At 55.1% G+C, this 19081-nt stretch overlaps 1 protein-coding gene across 2 annotated transcripts in view; it reads left to right on the top strand.

Annotated features, from left to right (window-relative positions):
• FBXO31 (F-box protein 31) overlaps positions 1-13439 on the top strand; it is a 42587-nt gene extending 29148 nt beyond the window's left edge. For both annotated transcript variants that reach the window (XM_059905883.1, XM_059905882.1), the window contains 4 exons: positions 6747-6856; positions 7723-7876; positions 8960-9321; positions 11277-13439. In XM_059905883.1, the coding sequence (XP_059761866.1) occupies positions 6747-6856; positions 7723-7876; positions 8960-9321; positions 11277-11499 (849 nt within the window). In that variant the 3' untranslated portion in view covers positions 11500-13439. The remainder of the gene's footprint in view (positions 1-6746; positions 6857-7722; positions 7877-8959; positions 9322-11276) is intronic.
• The last annotated feature ends 5642 nt before the right edge of the window (positions 13440-19081 follow it).

The following is a 19081-nucleotide window of genomic DNA, read 5'->3' as shown; positions in this document are numbered from 1 at the left end:
CCAGAGGCCTTTATTGGCATGAACCCCGTGGTGGAGGTTCCCAGGTCACAGCCAAGTGGTGGGTGAGCCTGCGTGAGTGTCTTTGGGTTTCATTTCCGCACAAGTAATCTCATATTGCCTTTGAGTTTTAGTTACACCACCATCTCGAAACATTCTTAGGAAAACCTCGGACCTTTAAATACAGGATGCTCGTTGCAGCTTGCGTTTATTTGTCGGGTGCATCTCTTAGCGTTTCTGAGTCTGCTGGGTCCCTGGTAGCCAGGGGTCTGCGGGGAGACAGCGCAGATGGAGAGTACACACGTGCTGCTTGGAATCTGTTGAGGGTGAACGAGGCCCTTGTTTTCCCAAATGCATGGTATGTGAAGATGCTGGTGATGACATGCTTCCTTCCCTAATAACACTGTCATTCACGGTCTCACATACAACCACATACACATCAGTGGCTGCTCCAAGTCCACGTTTAAGTGAAACACGTCAACAACATATTTTCCAAGAATAGAACCTCCTCAGCTGTTGAGACCTTAAAAGGGCCGTGTCATGGATTTCTGGAAATACGCACTCTGGGATCAGAGAAAGTTCCTGTGAGCCAACTACCGTGTGTGGCCTCACCAATTTGGAGACGGAATGGTATTTTTTCTCATTGTGAGGGTAATAACATGCTCCTTGTGGAAACTAGAAAAACACCTAGAAGTTAAGGTGAGAATAAAATGCTTTGTTGGAATCCTGACTTTGGTGGTTAATTTGCATTTCTGTTGTGTCTGAGGCTAAGGTTAGTGTCCTGTGGTTCCTTTTCTGTGAAATCTGTGTTCATATCCTTTGCCTGGTTCTGTTTGGTGGTGTTATGTTTCTAATTGATTTGTAGGAGCTTTCATCCTGGGAGGACGTGAACCCTTCAAGATACGAGGAAATATTTTTTCCTCCTTCATTCTTTTGTCTTTGTTTGATATGAGGTATGTTTTCACTTGTGGAATTTAGTTTTTAATTTTTGTATTTGCAGATGTATCTGTCTTTTCCTTTTTTTTTTGGCCACACTGTGTGGCTTGTGGGATCTTAGCTCCCCGACCAGGGATCAAACTTGGGCTCTCGGTAGTGAAAGCGCAGAGTCCTAACCACTGGACCGCCAGGGAGTTCCCCTTCCTTAATAGCTTCTTAGTTTGATGTCATCTTAAAATCCTTTCCCCACTTTGAAATTATACTTACAGACGAGCTCGTGTTTTCATTTTCATGCGTTTGTTTCCCACATTTATTGCTGGTTCTGTGGGTTTATTCTGTAGAGTGAGCTTCAGCCCGCCTTGGCTATAGTACAGGTACCCTTCAGTCACCCCAGCACTGGTGCTGAGTGATCCAGATTTTCTCTACGATTCAAAATGCCATCTTTGTCCTGTGCTGCCATCTGAATTTGATTTTCTTCAGGTAGATCTTGCAAGTTTGTTGTAAAGCATCTGGTCTTTTGTTGCTGTTGTAAATGGACTCTTGGCTCTCATATCTTTCAGCTGGTGATTTTATATATAAAAGCTGTTGCATATTAATTTTGTACCCACCCATCTTACTGAATTCTGTTTCATTTATGAGCATCTTTGAGTTGATTACCTTGAGTTTTCCAGGATAATACTGATTATCTGCAAATAATGACATTTCCTTCTTCCTTGACCCCTTGTGGTGAGGACAACACCCTTGTCTAGTGGTGAGTGTGGTTCACATGGTCCTGTCATGAGGCAGCAAGGTGGCCTTGGGGTCAAGATATACATTATTATGCTAGGGATGGAGCTGTTTATTCGTGTTTTATTAAGAGGGCTTTGTTTGTTTTAATTGAGAAATGATGTTGAATTTACCAGTTTTTTTGAGCATCTGTGGAAACCATCAGGTGATTTTTTTCCCCTTAATCTAGTAACGTGATGACTTACGTTAGTAGATTTCTAACCACTTCGAAGCCGTGAGAAGAGGTCTTGTTTGATCGTGGGGTACAGTTCTCTTTGCTCCTGGATGCTCTTTGATCCTGTTTTATTTAGGACTTCTGCATTGATGAACGGGCTTGGTCTAACATTTTTTGTGCTGTCTTTGGCTTTAGGAGCAGTCTTTCGCTGGCTTCTAGAACTGGGGAGCCTTTCTTTTCTCTCTAGGCCTCGGAATCATTCAATAGTGGACTTGGGACTCCTGCCGGGCTGGGGTGGGGAGATGCCGCGCGTCTGCAGGCAGAGCAGGGGCCGGGCTGCCTGAGGTGCCGAGGGATCCATCCGAGAGTCATGGGGGCAGGGGGCTGGCTGTCTGAGGCACGGTCGCTCTGTCCATCTCAGCTGCCCGGGGCCTCTTTGCTGGCTCCTTGTGCTCTGTCTCCCGTCTCCCTCCCTCTCGCCCTCCAAGGGGGGAGCTGGGGGACTGGGGGACGGGTTCTCCCATGGATTCCTGTGTCAGCCTGAAACATCTTCACTCTCTAGCTGAGCCTTTCAGACCCAGAGCGTGGCTTCAGGCTCCAGGGGGAGAGGAGGAGCCGTGAGGTGGGCACTGCCGTGTGTCCTGACAGCTCTGAAGAAGAGGTGAAAGTCTCAGCCCCGGATTCCGGGCTCCTCTGTGCTCTGATGGTTGATAGTCACTAAAATTCTGGGCCACAGGGGTGCTTCCCAAGGGAACGGAGGACTCCTGGTGGCCTAGGAGGGTAGGAAGGTGCACGGGCCTTGCTTGTCACCGTCCCCAGGCAGAAGGCTGTCCTTGGTACTGTGGAGCGATGTGGAGATGCCCGCCCCAGCCCCTGCAGACCGTGCTGGCTGTGGTCCCCTCGCCAGCACCCAGGGCCAGCTCTGCATAAGCTGCGTCCTGAGGCCTTGCCAACCACCCCGCTCCCCGTCCCAGTCCCCAGTTCTGGGACTTCTGCCAGCTTTGTGCACCTTCCACGGCCACGTCCTGCGGCGGGATCTGGCCCCTCAGGACCGGGGTGTCCTGCTTGCTCCTTACGTGCCCCTCCTGGGGGCCCTCCCTGTGCTGCTCAAACTGCAGCTTCACCTCCTGGGCCTTTGAGAGCAGCTCAGGCCTTCGCCCGCCCGGACCCCGGCCGTGCGTCTGCTCTCTGGCTCCCGCGGCAGACGCTGCCTGCTCTTCTTCCTGGATGATGGCGTGGCTGAGCCACCATCTTCCCTCCCTGCCCCCTCCCGTCCAGGCCCTGCAGCCTGAGGCTTCTGGAAATCTGGGGTGGGGGGCGCTGTGAGGAGGAGCAGAGATAGGGAAGGGCGCGTGGCCTGGCCCTGCCTGGCCCTGCCTGCGGTGTGCTCGGCCCTGCGGAAAGGCTCTGGCGCTGGACTCCCCAGTTGCACACAAGTGGCTTTCATTTTGCTTTCCTTTGTCTTCTGTCCTTCCTCGCCACACGCCTGAAATGATACCTCGTCATCGTCAGCTACGAAATCCTCAGAGTCGGGAGGGAGAAGAGTGCTGACACAGCCCCACGGGGAGCGGCCTCCGCGCCCGTCCTCCATCATCCCTTCGAGTTTCCTTCAGCCTTTGCGATGTAATTGCAGTCTAACTATCTAATTTGGGTAGTTTTTCTTTTTTTTTTTAGCTTAACCGTTATTCCAGAAACATTTCCCAGTCTCATTAGAATTCTTTACAAACTTTTTTTTTTTTTCGGCCATGCTGCGCAGCACGCAGGATCTTAGTTCCCCGACCAGGGATTGAACCCGCGCCCCCTGCAGTGGAAGTGTGGAGTCCTAACCACTGGACTGCCAGGAAAGTCCCTACAAACTTTATTTTTAATGCAGCGTTCCATCTGTCATCTGCTGCGATGTAATGACTGTAGGTGTGTGACCGTCCTGCAGTTGGACTTGGGGTTTGTGGTCAGATATTCCCCTGTTACCCTCCTGACCATGTGCCTCAGTGACTTAGCCTCTGGGAGCCTCAGCCCTTGTCTGTAAAACGGGGCCGTGAGGTTACCTGCGGTGCCGAGTCATTCTGGAGGGTTGAGTAAGACGCTGCAGGTGAATGACTTAGTGCCAGGCCTGGTCGGAGCCGCCCAGGAGAGATGCCGGGCATTATTACTGTGACCCACTGCCTGAACTCTGCAAAAACGTTGTGGTTTTGGATTGTACAGAAGTGGAATTGGGTAAAAGGCCCTGAAGGTATTCCAGATTCTCTTCACATGCTGTCCGTTTGCTGGTGCCCGTTTACAGCCCACCAGGGCACGTGAGCCCCCCGCCTCACTGCGTTCCTGCCAGCCCTGGCGTTGGCCCTGGCAGAGATGAGACCGGATGGCACGTGGCCTTTGGTTAGGTTTAATTCTGCCACCTGCTAGCTGGGTGGCTCTGGAAAGGTCTGTTGACTTTTCCAAGCCCTAAACCTCTGTAGAACAGGGAAGATGTTAGCACCCAGCTCCTAGGCCGCTGTGCAGAGTGAAGCAGTGATGGGGCGGTGTTGGCCGTGGTGGACGAGCCCTGGGTCCATAGTGGACTTACTCTTGTCTGATATGTTCTAGGCCCCTGTGTTTTTCCTTGTGGATACATATCTGGTAAGATAATTTCATAGTAAGCACATTTGTTCTGAGTAATTGGGTCTGCTTGGTAGTCTTAATGACTGACCTTCTCATGCAGAGTAAATAAGATTATGACTGTTCACAGGCCAGCTTCATGGTATTTAGCTCAAGTCTGATTATGCACCATGGCAACACTGAAATCACTACATTCTTTTACTTCCATTTTTATCTGTTATTTCTCTATTTGATTTTTTTTTAAGGGCCTATCCTTCATGAGTTAAGCCACTTAAGTGGAAGGTTTTGATTTGGGTGAAGTCTAATTTGTCAAGTTTTTTCCTTAGTGGTTATTGTTTTCTGTGTCTTAAAAAACTTTGCTTACCCTCCAGTTGCAAAGAGAGTCTCTCTCTCTCTCTCTCTCTTCTTTTTAGAAGTTTGGTAGCTTCACTTTACTTTTCGGTCTGTGACCCATCTTGAATGGTTCCTGTGTGTGGTGTGAGGTGGGGATCGGGGCTCCTTTGCTCCCTGTGGTTGTGCAGTTGTTCGAGCACCATTTGTGTAAAAGACTTTCTTTCCCTGGGGGGTGGCTTGGACGCTGTGATCGAAAGTCCACTCCTGAGACACGTGGGTGTTGCCAGGCTCTCTCTCTCTCTCTTTCTCTTTTTTGGCTGCACGGCTTGCGGCATCTCAGTTCCCCGACCAGGGATCGAACCCAGGCCATGGCAGCAAAAGCCTGGAATCGTAACCACTAGGCCACCAGGGAACTCCCTCCAGGCTCTCTCTTTAGTTCTGCCCTCTTGCTCAGGTACCATCTTGGTTACTGTCGTCTTGTAGTGGGTCACAGTGCACGCTAGTGTACATCCTCCAACCTTGTTCTCTTGCAAGATTGCTCTGGATGTTCCAAACGAATTCCAGAATCAGCTTGTCAGTTTCTACAGAAAGCATGGTGGGATTACAATTGGCCTGATGTTGAGTCTGTAGATCAGTTTGGAGACAGTTGCTGACCTAATACCGAGTCTCCCAGTTCGCAGGTGCCTCTGCTCTGTAGGCCTCTTCCCCCGCCTTTCAGCAGCATCTAGTGGTTTTCGGAGTAGAGGTATCACGCGTGTTTTGTAATGTTTATTCCTAAGTCCTATGTCTTTTGAGGCTGTTGTAAGTAGGATTTTTAAGTTTTTTTTACTTTCCACTTTTGTGCTGCTAGTATACAAAAATTCAGTTAATTTTATATATTGACCTTATAGTTCTAATAGTTGTTTATTTCAGTCACTAGTAATTTATCTTCTTTGCCAGGGATTGGGCAGTAACATATTAAAGCAATTGACAGATTGTAGCTTTTTTTTTGTAAATTCCTTTTGCTTCTGTTTGTAGAGCTAATTCTATATATTCATTAGAAACACTGTGTTGAGTTAGGATCTCAGAGCTGTGGATTAGTTATGTTAAGTGTACAGAATGAAACTGTTAAGCACTAAATATCCTTCATTGTTCGATTCCATAATGAATTATTGGGCTGTGCGAATGAGGTGTTTATAAAAGTTTTCTTTTTATAAATATACTTACTGAACATAACTGTGAAGGCACATTTTATTTTATTTTATTTAAAAAATTTTTTATTGAAGTATAGTTGATTTACAGTGTGGTGTTACAATGTGGTGTACAAAGTGAATCAGTTATACATGTGCATATATCCACACTTTTAAAAATTCTTTTCCCATATATAGGTCATTACAGAGTATTGAGTAGAGTTCCCTGTGCTATACAGTAGGTCCTTATTAGTTATCTATTTTATATATAGTAGTGTGTATATGTCAATCCCAGTGAAGGCACATTTTAAAAAGGAAAATCCACCTACACTCTCTGCCCCGCCTGTCCCTATCCTGTTCCTCACTGGTGGCTGCAGAAAGCAGTTCTGCTGACTCGGCCGGCATGGGGGTCTGCTGTGCCCACTCCCCCAGAAACCTGAGAACCAGGCTCAGTGTAGATGCCACCTGTGTGGGTGGCACAGAAGTGAGGCTTGCACAGCTGCCTCCTAGGCGCTCTCGACACGGGCTGCGGCCCCATCCTCCCCGAAGGACCCCCACGGTCCCCGCGCTTCCTTCCTATTGAAGTCGGGGAAAGCAGGGACCAGAGCCCCTGGTGCCACGCCTCAACAGGAAGGGAGGCCAGGAGCTGGGAGACCAAACACACAGCAGCTCCCCTCCGTCCTGCCCGACCTCTGTCTTCATCCCATGCACCCAGCATCACAGCCTCTCCGAGCCCTAGTGTTGTGGCGGTTTTCGTGACCTGTGTTCTCTTGAAGGAATTCCGCACGTGGCTGAGGGAAGAATGGGGGCGGACGCTGGAGGACATTTTCCACGAGCACATGCAGGAGCTCATCCTGATGAAGTTCATCTACACCAGTCAGTACGAGTAAGTGCAGCCCCTCGCTGGGTGTGAGCAGCCTCTGTCTCAGGCACTGTGAACATGGTCTCTCTCCCGGTGGGTGCTGTGTGCACAGCCCCTCTCTGGGTACTGTGAACATGGTCCTTCCCTCAGGCACTGTGAACATGGTCTCTCTCCCGGTGGGTGCTGTGTGCACAGCCCCTCTCTCTGGGTACTGTGAACATGGTCTCTCTCCCGGTGGGTGCTGTGTGCACAGCCCCTCTCTCTGGGTACTGTGAACACAGTCTCTCTCCCGGTGGGTGCTGTGTGCACAGCCCCTCTCTCTGGGTACTGTGAACATGGTCCTTCCCTCAGGCACTGTGAACATGGTCTCTCTCCCGGTGGGTGCTGTGAACATGGTCCTTTTCTCAGGGTACTGTGAGCACACTCCCTGTCTCCTGGCCCACCTCGGTGTCCATTTTCTGTCTGTTGGACTATCATCACCCACCAGCCGTGTGCTGTCACGGGCCTGGCCTGTGTGTTAGAGCCTCATAGTTGCTTTCCCACGTCCACCTGTGGGGCCTCTTAGCCTCCTTGCTGCCATGCCCTTGCCTCCGGACCCTGTCCCATGGCCCCTGTTTAGCCCCTTTGCAGTCTCAGGGGTCCCTGCCCCAGGGTGATGGAGAAGGTGTGAGGTGTGCTGTGCACATGTGAGTTGGGGGGAGCGTAGCTCAGGAACGACGGGGTGCCCCTGCTCCCCACTGGCCTGGTGGGGAGCTAACCCTGGCTGCCCTGGGCCACCCTGCCCAGCCCGCCCTATGCAGCATGGCCGGAGGTGCATGAGCTCTGTACTCCTGCCCCTGCTCCCGTGCGGCTCTGTGGCCGAGCTCTCATGCTGCCCGCTCCCCCTGCAGCAACTGCCTGACCTACCGCCGCATCTACCTCCCGCCCAGCCACCCAGACGACCTGATCAGGCCTGGCCTCTTCAAGGGCACCTATGGCAGCCACGGCCTGGAGATCGTCATGCTCAGCTTCCACGGGAAGCATGCCAGGGGCACGAAGATCACGGTGAGTCCAGGGGCTGCCTTGGCAGGCCCAGCACCGTGTGGACCCCATCAGATGGGCATGGTGTAGTGTGACTCGGGCCGCGCCCTGGCTGCTCAGTGTGGGCCCCGGACCTGGCACTGCTTCCCCGGGGAGCTTGCTGGGAACGCAGGCCCCACCCAGACCTGCTGATCCAGGGCCTGCCTTCCACAAGATCCCCCGGCGATTCTGGACGTTTCCAAGGCAGCCTTACCACACGGCTCTCAGCCCTGGCCACACCCTGGATCCCTGGGGAGGTGGAGGAGACACTGATGCTGGGGCCCCATCCCAGAGATTCTGATTTAATGGGGGTGGGCCGGGTGAGGGGCTCCAGGAGCTCCCTGGGTGACCCTGAGGTGCGGCCATGGTGGACACCCTCTGCATTAGCACTCGGCCCCCGTGGCCCGTCCTGGCTTCAGCAGCTCGGGAACGCACTGGGAGGATTTCTGAGCTGAGTGGGGGTCCCGGATGACAGGCCCTCTGTCACCCGCTCTAGGGGCTGCTATTCACGTGCTCGCCTGTCGCTGTGCAGGTGTTGGGGGAGTCTCTGCGGAGGCGCAGAGCAGGCCTCTTCCTGGTCCTCACAGGGCACTGCTCGCAGCTCCGTCGGCCGGGCTCCTTGTGGACGAAGGCCTGGGACCAGGCCGCGGGGCCTGGGCATTCTCCCAGGTTCATGCTGGGGAGCTTTCGTGTTCCAGGCAGACAGTCTGGGCTGGCATTTCCGGCCTGCCCCCATCTGACCGGGGAGGGTCCATGGACCTCTCCGGGCCGTGCACCTCTTCAGCTGTCACGCAGGCCGGCTCCCACCTGAGGTCTCTGGTTGCAGATGTGCCCGCGGGCCCTCCCAGGGTCGCTCGTGGGTGCTGTTGTCCCCTATCCTCAGAGGTCCTTCACAGAAGGCTGCCTGCGCTGGGCGCTGCTTTCTAAGGGCTTCTGAGATCTTCTGACTTGTGAGGGGTTGCCGCCAAATCAGTAGGAAGGCTGAGCGAGCGCCCTCGGCCGGAGGTGTGACCAGGGCTGGAGGCTGCGGTCTCTGGGCCTGCTGACCGCCGCCCGCTGGCTCCGCAGGGTGACCCCAACATCCCTGCTGGGCAGCAGACGGTAGAGATCGACCTCAGGCACCGCATCCACCTGCCCGACATTGAGAGCCTCCGCGACTTTAACGAGCTCTCGCGCATCGTCCTGGAGGTGCGCGAGCAGGTGCGCCAGGAGCAGCAGCAGGAAGGTGGGCCCGAGGACGCCGAGGGCCTCGGCCGGCAGAGCCCTCAGCCCTGCGCGGAGCCACCCGCCGAGCAGGCCAAGTGGCCCGGGGATGGAGGGGCCGAGGCCGCGGCTGAGCCGCCCGCCCAGTCGGGGCAGGGGCAGCCGTTTGTGCTGCCGGTGGGCGTGAGCTCGAGGAACGAGGACTATCCCCGGACCTGCAGGATGTGGTAAGGATGCCGCGGGGCAGGCAGGACGGGGCTTCCCGGAGCGGGGCTCTGCCCGGCCAGCAGGGAGGTGGCCTGGGGTGGGGCCGACCCCGTGTTGGGGGCCCTGCACCGGTGGGGAAGCTCTGCCTACTTGGGCCGGGTCCCAGCTCGGGCCGAGCAGACTGTGAGGCTCCTGTCCCCTCACCCCTCTGGGGGCCTCAGCTGCCAGGCAGGGGGCCTCCTCCCCAGCGCCTCTCACCGCACAGCCGCTAAGGTCAAAGGTAGACAGGCAGACAGGTGAGACGTCGGGCGGTGCTGAAAGCAGGCCGTGGCGTCCCTCCCCGCGCGTCCCCTGGAAAGCCTGCTCGGAGCGTCCTGGACGACCTTGCAGGGAAGGCCTGTCCTGGGGTCTCACCGCCTCCTCATTTCTTCGTGTGGTTTCTCCCTGGCTCTAACAGCCTCCCCGCAGAGGCCGTGGGCCCCGGTCTGGGACAGAGCCTGCCCGCTGCTGCCAGCTCCTCGCTTGGCGTGCTGTTTGCACGGTCCTGTCTTAGAGATGCACGCCCTGCCCCAGTCCCCTGCACTCCAGGGCTGTTTAGTTTAATTACAGAGAATAAAATGAAAAATTCAGGTCCTTGGTCACACTGGTCATATTTCAAGTGCTCAGTAGCCACTCGTGTGTTGGACAGTGCAGGTCTAGAACATTCCATTGCCATAGAGAGTTCTCATGGACAGTCACCTCGGGGTTCATTGAGGGAGGAACCTGTCAGTCCCCTGGCAGATTATTACAGCCGACTTGTCTCTGCCTTTGTCACGTTACGTGTGAAGGTTTCTTTCTTTACCTCTGGGCCATCTGCTGCCTCCCTTGTGCCCGCATTGGTCTCCTTGGCTTTTCACATGTAGGTGGGCGCACGCCGAGCTCCCCAAAGGGAATTTAGGCGTCTGCGTGGACTTGATGGAAAAAATTCATTACCTTTTCTCCATGTTAATACGGTGGTGATAAAAGAGGCTGAATTTGGGTTTTCTGGAGGGAGATGTACACATAGTGAATGTATGAATTTTTGAAAGGTCATAAAGGAAAAGGCTTTGTTATCCCTGGGAAGCTTGACAACTTTCAGCATCTCAGGGCCAGCTCAGAGCCCTCTGGCAGCGCCGGCCTGGAAGCTCTGGCCCAGCCCCCGGCTGTGTCACGGGATGGTCCTCCACCCGGTGCTAAACATCAGGGGCTCGGCCAGGAGGGGCACATGCGTTCTCTGGCACTGCCACAGTGCCTGCGCAGCACACGTCTCTGTGTATCTAAGCTTGGTGCCCCCCCGCTCCCGAAACTCTCTGAGCCACGGGCCCTCAGGCGCAGGGCTGCTGTCCCCCTCCCGCCAGGCGGAGCCTCAGCATGGTGGGCAGAGGTGGGCGTCCCATGCACCATTCCGCGCATTGGGAGGTTCAGGCCAGCCCCTAACTCCTCGTCACCTGTTCTTTGCAAGAAAGAAAGAAACATATTACAGCCTGAGTCTCAAAACTTGGCTGTAATGGGTATTTGAAAGTTCTGCTTCTGATTAATGTCAGTTGCATGCCGATAAATCATTATTGATTACATTTGAGTTGTTCATACGTGGACCTAACTGTCCCAGGGATTGAGATTTCTGTTACCTGGGTCTGCATCATAAAGACATGTACTTTTGGATAGAGATACGAGGTGGGGCTGCCTGGGACCCTCGTCCTTTCGTTGGGTGAGCTGGTAGAGAGAGAGCAGTGGTCGGCAGGGTGAGCCCAACTGTGTGGGGTGAATGCCGGCCTCCCCGAAGGCGCAGGGCCCCACCTCTGTGCAGAGCTGCTGGCAGATGGTGGAAGTGGCCTGGAGGTGGAAGGGAGAATGTTCCAGAACGTCCAGGACCACGGGTGATGGGCTTGGGCCAGCACGTGCCTTCGAGGCCCCGCTCATCCCCTCTCCCCGCGCTTTCCCTCTTGTCCTTGTTCAGTTTCTACGGCACGGGCCTCATCGCCGGCCACGGCTTCACCAGCCCCGAGCGCACCCCCGGGGTCTTCGTCCTGTTCGACGAGGATCGCTTTGGGTTCATCTGGCTGGAGCTGAAGTCCTTCAGCCTGTACAGCAGGGTCCAGGCTGCCTTCCGGAATGCGGACGCCCCGTCCCCGCAGGCCTTCGAGGAAATGCTCAAGAACATCCAGTCCCTCGCCTCCTGAGGGCCCACTCCCCCGCGGCGGGCGGCCCGGGCTGGGAGGGCAGCGGCGTGCGCTCAGGAGACGCGGCCTCTGACCGGGACACCCACCTCCTTGTAGGAGCCTCGGCGCGGCCTCCCCAGACGCTTTCCGCGGGCGCCCACATATCTGCCAGGAGCAAGGGGAAAGCTGAGCATGTCTGAAACAAACAACAGAACCAGAACCAACCGACTTAGAGGACGGGCTGCAGGGCACGTAGGTGACTGAACTGGAGAAATTGGCCATTTTCTAGGGAAAACAAAATCCTCCTCCAGGGAGGTTCACAACGCAACAGAGTCTGTTGCCTCCAGCCTGTGGAAGGGGTCATGGGTGAGGTGTGTGGGCTCCACCGTCCCCCTGCAGGAGGTGAGCCAGAGGGCCTTGGTGACTTCGACGCAGCCTGGGCGGGGGGGGCACTGTGTGTGGAATATGAGCTCCAGGGAGTCGGGCTTGGGACCCACTTCTCTACCGACTTGCTTGGATTTTGGACAAAGGCATTTCACCCTGATCTCAGTTTCCAAATCAGTGAAATGGGGCCAATGATACGGGTCACTAGGGAACGCCACCGCAGGCCTTCCAGCAGCTCGGAGGCCCTGCGAGCACCACCCGACCCCGATCCTTGCGGTGCCGTGTGCCTGCCCGGCCTCTCTCAGGCTTTAGAACCTAGACCTTCACTGCAGCACTTCAGACAGGCATTCACTTAGTTCACGCCCTGCCCCTGCCCCGCACTCACTGGTGTCAGACCCTGAGCTGCAGCCGCTGGTCTCAGAACCAGGACAGGGCACCCTCTGAGATGACCTGCGTCTGTTCCTCCTGCTTGGTTTACACAGGTGCCGCTCTTGAGAGGGGCGGAGCAGCAGAAGGGGTTGTGCCAGGTGAGCGTGACGTCCCTTTGTGGGGAGGTGGGGGGGCTTTCTGGACGCTGCACGTAGGGAACGCACTTTGGAGACCAGGACCCTCGGGGAGCCTCCAGCATGCAGACCCTTGGCGCTGACCCTTCTGCTGGCATTGCCCCTGTGTCATGTTGACCCCTGCATTTGGGGACCCCTGTGAGCGCTGATCTTGCTGTCTCCTGAAGAGCGGGGCCCCATGTGCCCGTGCACAGACCTGCTGGAGTTCTGTTCAGCCCTCCCTCCAGGCTGCACTGCTTACCAGGGCGTGTGGCTTCCCGGCGTGCACGGACTCTCTTCCTTCCCAGTTGCTCGTCCTTGTCGGCTGGACCCCGCTGAGCCCTCACACTGGGGGCGGGGGCCCCAGGGAAGGGGCAGCTTTGTGGTGCCTTCATGTAGAGACCAACCTGAGGTGTCCCATGAAACGTGGCCTGTGTCTCGTGATAGCGTTCTCCCTGACCGGCCCTTTTCTAAAATAACAACCCCCCACCACCCCCGCTTCAGCACATTTGGCGACTCTGGCCTTCCTTTGCTCCCAGAATCACAGAAGCAGCAAGCTCTGGGCATGGCCTTGACACGCAGACTGGGCCTCCCCGGAGGCTCCGTGGGGCTGCCCTGGGCACGCCGGGCGCTGTCGGCCGTCTCGTCCGAGGCACAGAGGCCCGCCTCCCAGACCCTTCCAGCAGGACCCGGGGTTGGGTGGGGACGTGGTCCCAGCTCCTGCGTCTCTCGAAGGACTGAGCCTTAGAGCTTGAGGCTCCTCCCTCCCTCTCACAACGCGGCTGTTCTTCTCTCGTGCCAAGCGTGGCCGTCCCCAACGGTGACAACTGGCCGCAAAGCCTTGAGGACCGTGAAAACGGAGGACAGCTGGGCTAGGCTGTTTTTCTCTAGGTTTCATCATTGTTTAAATAAAATCAAGAAAATGCGTATTTTACCCAGAGCTAAGGGACCGTCTCCGTCTGAGGCCCCCAGCGTTGTAAAGCGCACACAGATCGAAGATGAGCACTTCTGATTAAAAACCAGTCTCAAACTAAATGCTGTTCTGCCTCTAGTGTCTGGCCTACGCATGGTTTCCACTAACAGTGACTAAAATAACCCTGCTCTCTTGGCTGTGTTCACGTTGGCCTCTGTCTCTGGTGTCAGGCGGGGCCCCCGGGCCTGTGGGTGGGGTCTGTCTAGCTGGCAGTGGCCTGGGTGACGCCAGGCAGGTCAGCGGCAACGAAGGGTGAGGGCTTGCCATCCGCACAGCCGGTCGTGCAGAGGTCTCCCAGTCTGACCCGTGCTCAGCCAGCTCTTGATGTCAGTAGGTGAGGTGTAGGGACAGCGGCGGTTCTGTGCGCAAACCCGGCACTGGCCGCTCCCCTTCCTGGCAGACGGTCAGCCAGCTCAGGAGGGAAACTTCCAACCAGTTAACTTGTAGGCGAGGATTCAAAAAGGCTGATGTCGTTGTCCGAGGCCTAAAGGCAATCGGGCTTTTGAAAAAGCAGGTTCCAGTGGTGCACTCGACCCAGGTTAGGGGCTGGCAGCGTTCACGTGGGGCTTGAGCTGGGGGTGGTGGGTGGATCTCGGAGGGTCTTTGGATGTTTCCCATGGTTGGCACCGCCTTCACTGCCACTTTGCTGTCGTGAAGTTGGGGAAGGAAGCTCAGGTGCACCTCTGCGTACCTGAGCGGGCTTCACGCTCCGCTAGTCAATCGGAAATGATGTGATTGGAGATTTCAAACACGGGTCACTGGCGATTTTCCCTGTTGGGGCTGAGCGTTTTTTGGTGTGAGACTGTGGGAAATGACCTTACTTTTGGGCCGTGGGACGTGGGCCTGGCCCCTGCTCCAATACAGTCCAGCTCACTGTGGCTGGTGCTCATGGCCACAGCTGCCCTGCTCCGCCCCTTGCCCCCTCCTGCCCCGACACCAGGCTGCTCAGTGCCAGGTGCCTGCATCCCTGGCCAATGCGGAGGGCGGGGGAGTGCACAGCGGTCTAACTAGCTGCATTCCTGCTTCGGGCAGAACAAGCGCAGGGGTGCGGTTGTCCTGCCAGACTTTCTTACTGAGTTGTTTCCAGATGGCCAGACCCCTCCCTTAGCCAGCTGCCCTCTCTGCCCGACACCTTCAGGGCTGGTTGCAGTTTGCAGGTTGCCCAGGTTGCACAGCTGCTGCTGTGAGGTCACTTCAGTGCTTGTGAGCTGAGCTGAAGAGGATCAGAAACCTGCTCAGCCCTTTGTCATTCGGGGAATTTCCTAAGTTCCTTGTGACCACGGTGTCTTGAGTGTAGACTTGGAGCACCTGACTGTGACTCAGTAGCCGTGTCCTTTTGGATACTTTCAAGAATGCCTACGGGAATGTTCTCATATAACCCTCACCTGCCTTGAGGATAAGATGACCCAATTCATGGTCCATCCCAGTGTTAACGTAGGCTAACTTCTCTGTCTTTACTTTTGGGAGAAGATCTGAAGTGTAATTTGTATGTTCTCAGAACAATTTAGAGAGAGAAGAAAGCCACAATGCCATCAGTTTGCCTGATGTTGTGCATGGGAACCATACGGAGCGGTGTCATTTACAGCTCGGTGGCCTGCAGGCCAGCCATCCATGGGGCCAAGGTGACCAGCAGTGACACCTGAGGCTCGGACAGAAAGGCAGCCCCTCTTCTGGGTCCTTTCTGTGCTCGCCGGGAGACCAGCCAGAACATATGAAGGGATCAGAACATTTTGCTTTTTTTAGCTTAATTCAGTACTTTTGGTTGTTGTTTGAGGTCATATAGCCCGCTTGGAGAAGAAAAACATTCATCCTGTTTGATCTTGAAACCCCACCCCCTGAGTGAGAAAGACAGCAGTTGAGATGGAAGGAGTTGTGGTTGCTCTCAGGCATCCGTTCGGGCTTGCCGGGTGCGGCTGAGGCAGGGCCGGGACCCGAGGAAGCAGCTGCTGCGAGCCTGGGCCCCGGCTTGTGACCTGGACACGACAACCGTGTGGGGTTGTTTCTCCATAAAGCAGCTTCTGAAATCTTGTTTTGTGCTTTGTAATTTGTTTCTTTTGGGATGTGGTTCAGATGGAGGCTGGAGCCCTAAGCAACATGGCCTATGGTTGTGGGCAGGGGACGATCGTGGGAGGGGGCTGCGGGCCGAGGGAGGGGACTGGGGCATGGGTGGGGGGCCTCCCCAGGGGCCTGCGCTTTTCACACTTGATCTTGACAAAATTTTGATTTTCCCAGTTATGGAACGGAGTGGTGAGTGACCCCCGGGGAACCCAGACAACCGTGGGTCCCTGGATCCCTCCCTTTGACCCAGCGGACATGTGTCCCCCTCCCCAGCAAGGCAGCCCTGAGGGCAGGGCCGAAGTGGGTTTTCTTAGTCTGAAGTCTAAGTAAGTTGCTGTTTCTGAGAACAGAAGGGCAGGATAGATAGGGCAGGGGATGTGCTCAGCGGCTGGGCGTACAGCTGAGGAGCTCATTTATGTATTAACCTGTTTACAAAAGTAATATTCTTGTGAAAAATTCAAATATTTTATGTAGGAAGTAAAAGTACCTCATGTTCCCATCCAGCTGGGCCTGGAGCCCTGAGAAGGGTTGGGGCTAGGTCCCCTCCCCCATCCGGGCCGTCGCATCACCCCTATCCCTGAAGGCACCGTGCTCGCCCTTCCCTGCGGCAGGAGGCCGCGTTGGCGGCCCTGGGGAGCGTGCTCCCCTCCAGTCCGGGGTCCCTGTGACCGGGTCCCTTTGTAGCCCGACCTCTAGTGGGCACATAGAGTCGCTGCATGCTGCGTGACCCCAGCCAGCAAGGTGAAAACAACAAAGAAAGATACGCCACTTGGGTAAAGTTTTCAGACCTTTCCCCCCACTTTGACTTGAAAATCCATGAGTGATGGAAGGCCGCGTTTCAGGAAACTTGGGGGAGGGAGGGCTGGCAGCTCTGCCCCGCCCTGGGATGAACAGGTGCTTCTCGGGGAGCGGACTCGGAAGGAGGCAGCGGGTCACCCAGGACACCCACGAGGGGCCCTAGAGGCGGACCTGAGAAGCAGACCTGAGGTCCACCCGACAGTCCTGCTCTTGTGGCACGCACACGCATCCTCAGCCTAGGCCGAGCCCTAGACACAAGATCTTTTAGGGGAAACCAGCCCCGCTGCTGCCTAGGCCCCTAGAGCTTCTCAGTCCCCAAGCCTGGCTGCTTGCTTCGGGTGGGGCTTCTCCACCAGGCATGAGGTCTCCACGTTTGGGGCCAGGTGATTCTGTGCTGGGCCACCCCGCTTGCTGTAGCGGCTGAGCCGCATCCCTGGCCTCCCCCATCACGGCAACCAAAAACGCCTCCAGATGCGGCCAGAGTCCCCTGGGGACTGTCACCTGGTGGAGAACCACTGGGTAAGTACCTGCACCTCCATGCCCCAAACAGGGTGCCAAGTGTTGGGGACACAGCAGTGAACAGGTGGCAGGGTCTCAGTCCTGCACAGGTCACAGAACAGAACATCCCCCAAATGGGCTCAGGTAGCCTCCCCTTGACTTTTGGGTGCCGTATCAGGTGACGATCTGTCTCTAGTGCAATGAGGGGTCAAGGCTGAGATGGAAGCTGTTGCAGGTGGTCATGTGGTACCTCGCCTGCAGGGCCCAGACGGTGGGCGAGGTGCTGTGTCCTCACCTATCTCCCTCTCTACCCAGGAGGACGTCACTCCCAGAACCTCAGCAGGGGCCCAGGAACGGGATGTCCGCAAAGCTCCAGAGCCGTGGGCTCCTCCCTGGTCCCGGCACCGTCCTCGGCACATTTCCCAGTCTCCTGGTGGGCAGGAGGGGGCAACGGCTGTTGTGTCAGCAGCAACACTGCCTGCCACTCGAGCTGGTGGCTTGGCTTCCCGAAGGGTGGGTGGGCGTGAAGCTCAGCGCCACCAGGTCCTCAGCAGGAGCGAGATGCCTGCCCAGCCCTGGCATGCTGAACTGTGATCTCTGGGGAGAGGGGTTGAGCAGTCTAGTTTTGCAAACCCCCCAAAGGATTCTGATGTTGCACAAATATCTCCTTTTCCAAAATCTTTTGGGAAGAGGATTCCAGAGAAAATACCTCAAGGAACATGATTTTAAACACATAGCTGTTCTTGGCACTGTAGTGGGAATCACTGAACTGTCCTTTTTTATTTCACGGTTAGGTTTTTTGAGATATAAATTATGTCAGTTTTTAGTGTAAGTATATTTCTTTAAGTTGACCAACACATAGAGCTGTGAACAGGCACCACAGTCGAGATACAGAATGTTCCATCTTCCTCAAAATCCCTGGTGCTGCCCCTTCATAGCCAGCGCCCTGCTCCGAAACCACTCATCTGTTCTGTATCTCTAGTTTTGCCTTTTTTAGAATGTCAAACTGAATTGCATAGTATGTAGCTTTTTTAGTTTGGTTTCTTTCATCAGCAGTTTCTCAGCCTTTTATTCATTATCATCTCCCTCCAAGGAGCCTTTTTAGACAATTTTTCCCCTAATACTCCCCATGACAATTTAATGCCACAGATATAGTTTATATGTACTGTATGCATTTGTGTGGGTCTGTGTGCGTGTGTGAGCCCAGGTGGATGGCCCCACTGCTATGGAATGTCTCTCCTGTTGCCAGCGTTCCACAGTTCTATTGGAAGGCAAGCTCCCATGGGGCGCTATGGGTGCAGGGAACATGGTGCCGAGGCTTCTCCTAGAGGACGCTTCAGTGATCTCGGGGAAGGCACTAGGACGGGGCCCTTGGTACCTCGGAGGTGGGGGTGAGACAGTGACAGAGGCACTTGAAAACGAACAGACTCTCCTAGCCTGGTAGCCTGGCTTGGCTGTGCCGTTTCATAGTGCTCTGACAACAGTGAGGAGGAGGATGGCAGTGGTCCTGTGTCCCCCAGCAGATTGCAGGAGCTCGCAGTGAAGAAGGGAAGGGAAGCCGAGACGCTGATGTCACAGCCACCGAAGAGAGAAGTCTAGGTGTCTCGGTCAGTGAGGGTGACGATGAAGCCTATGGTCCCACGAGGAAAGGGTAAGGTTTGGGGCAGCAGAGTTGACATCATGCTGTCCACCGGTGGGAACCTGTCACATCATGCAGGGCCCCCATCCAGGTAAAAAGTGAGTCCTGTGTCCAGGGCTGCGGCGACAGTGGCACCTGGTGTGATCTTGACCAAAAACGCTGTGCGGCTTGGGCTGGGAAGGGACTTGAGTGCTCAACATCAGAGAGACCCAAAAAGTCATGAGACATGAGAACTTAAGAATTACAGTTCCTATTTAGATTTTATTTGAAAATCATGATTTCACTTAATCCGTAGGATTTAGGTTTGTGGAACTCCTATGCCTGTCACAGGCAGTGAGGCAAGGCTATCCTGAAATAACAAGCCAACCTCAAAACAAAAGCACAACTTTTTGGTTCTTTTCTGGGTTACCAGTAATATGCACTTTTTTAGAAACATTCTCAGAGACACAGATACGGACGCATGTCAAAGAGTGGGAAGTGGCTGTCCAGCTGCTGGCCGAGCCAGCACTGTGTGTGTTTTTGTCTGTGTCCTCTAGTGGACATAAGCTCTCACTCTCTTGGTGTATACCCGGGTGGGGGGAACTGCTTGGCCATAGGGTAGTCACACGTTTAGGCTTTGTTAATACTGCCCAACAGTTTGCCTGTATGGTTGTATCCATTTTGTGAGCAATGTATGAGGGTTCCAGCTGCCACATCCTTGGTACTGTCAGT

Source organism: Balaenoptera ricei, chromosome 19 (genome assembly GCF_028023285.1).
Source record: "Balaenoptera ricei isolate mBalRic1 chromosome 19, mBalRic1.hap2, whole genome shotgun sequence".
Lineage (NCBI taxonomy): Eukaryota > Metazoa > Chordata > Mammalia > Artiodactyla > Balaenopteridae > Balaenoptera > Balaenoptera ricei.
Note: the sequence above shows the minus strand (reverse complement) of the source record. Positions and strands in the feature narration are given on the sequence as shown.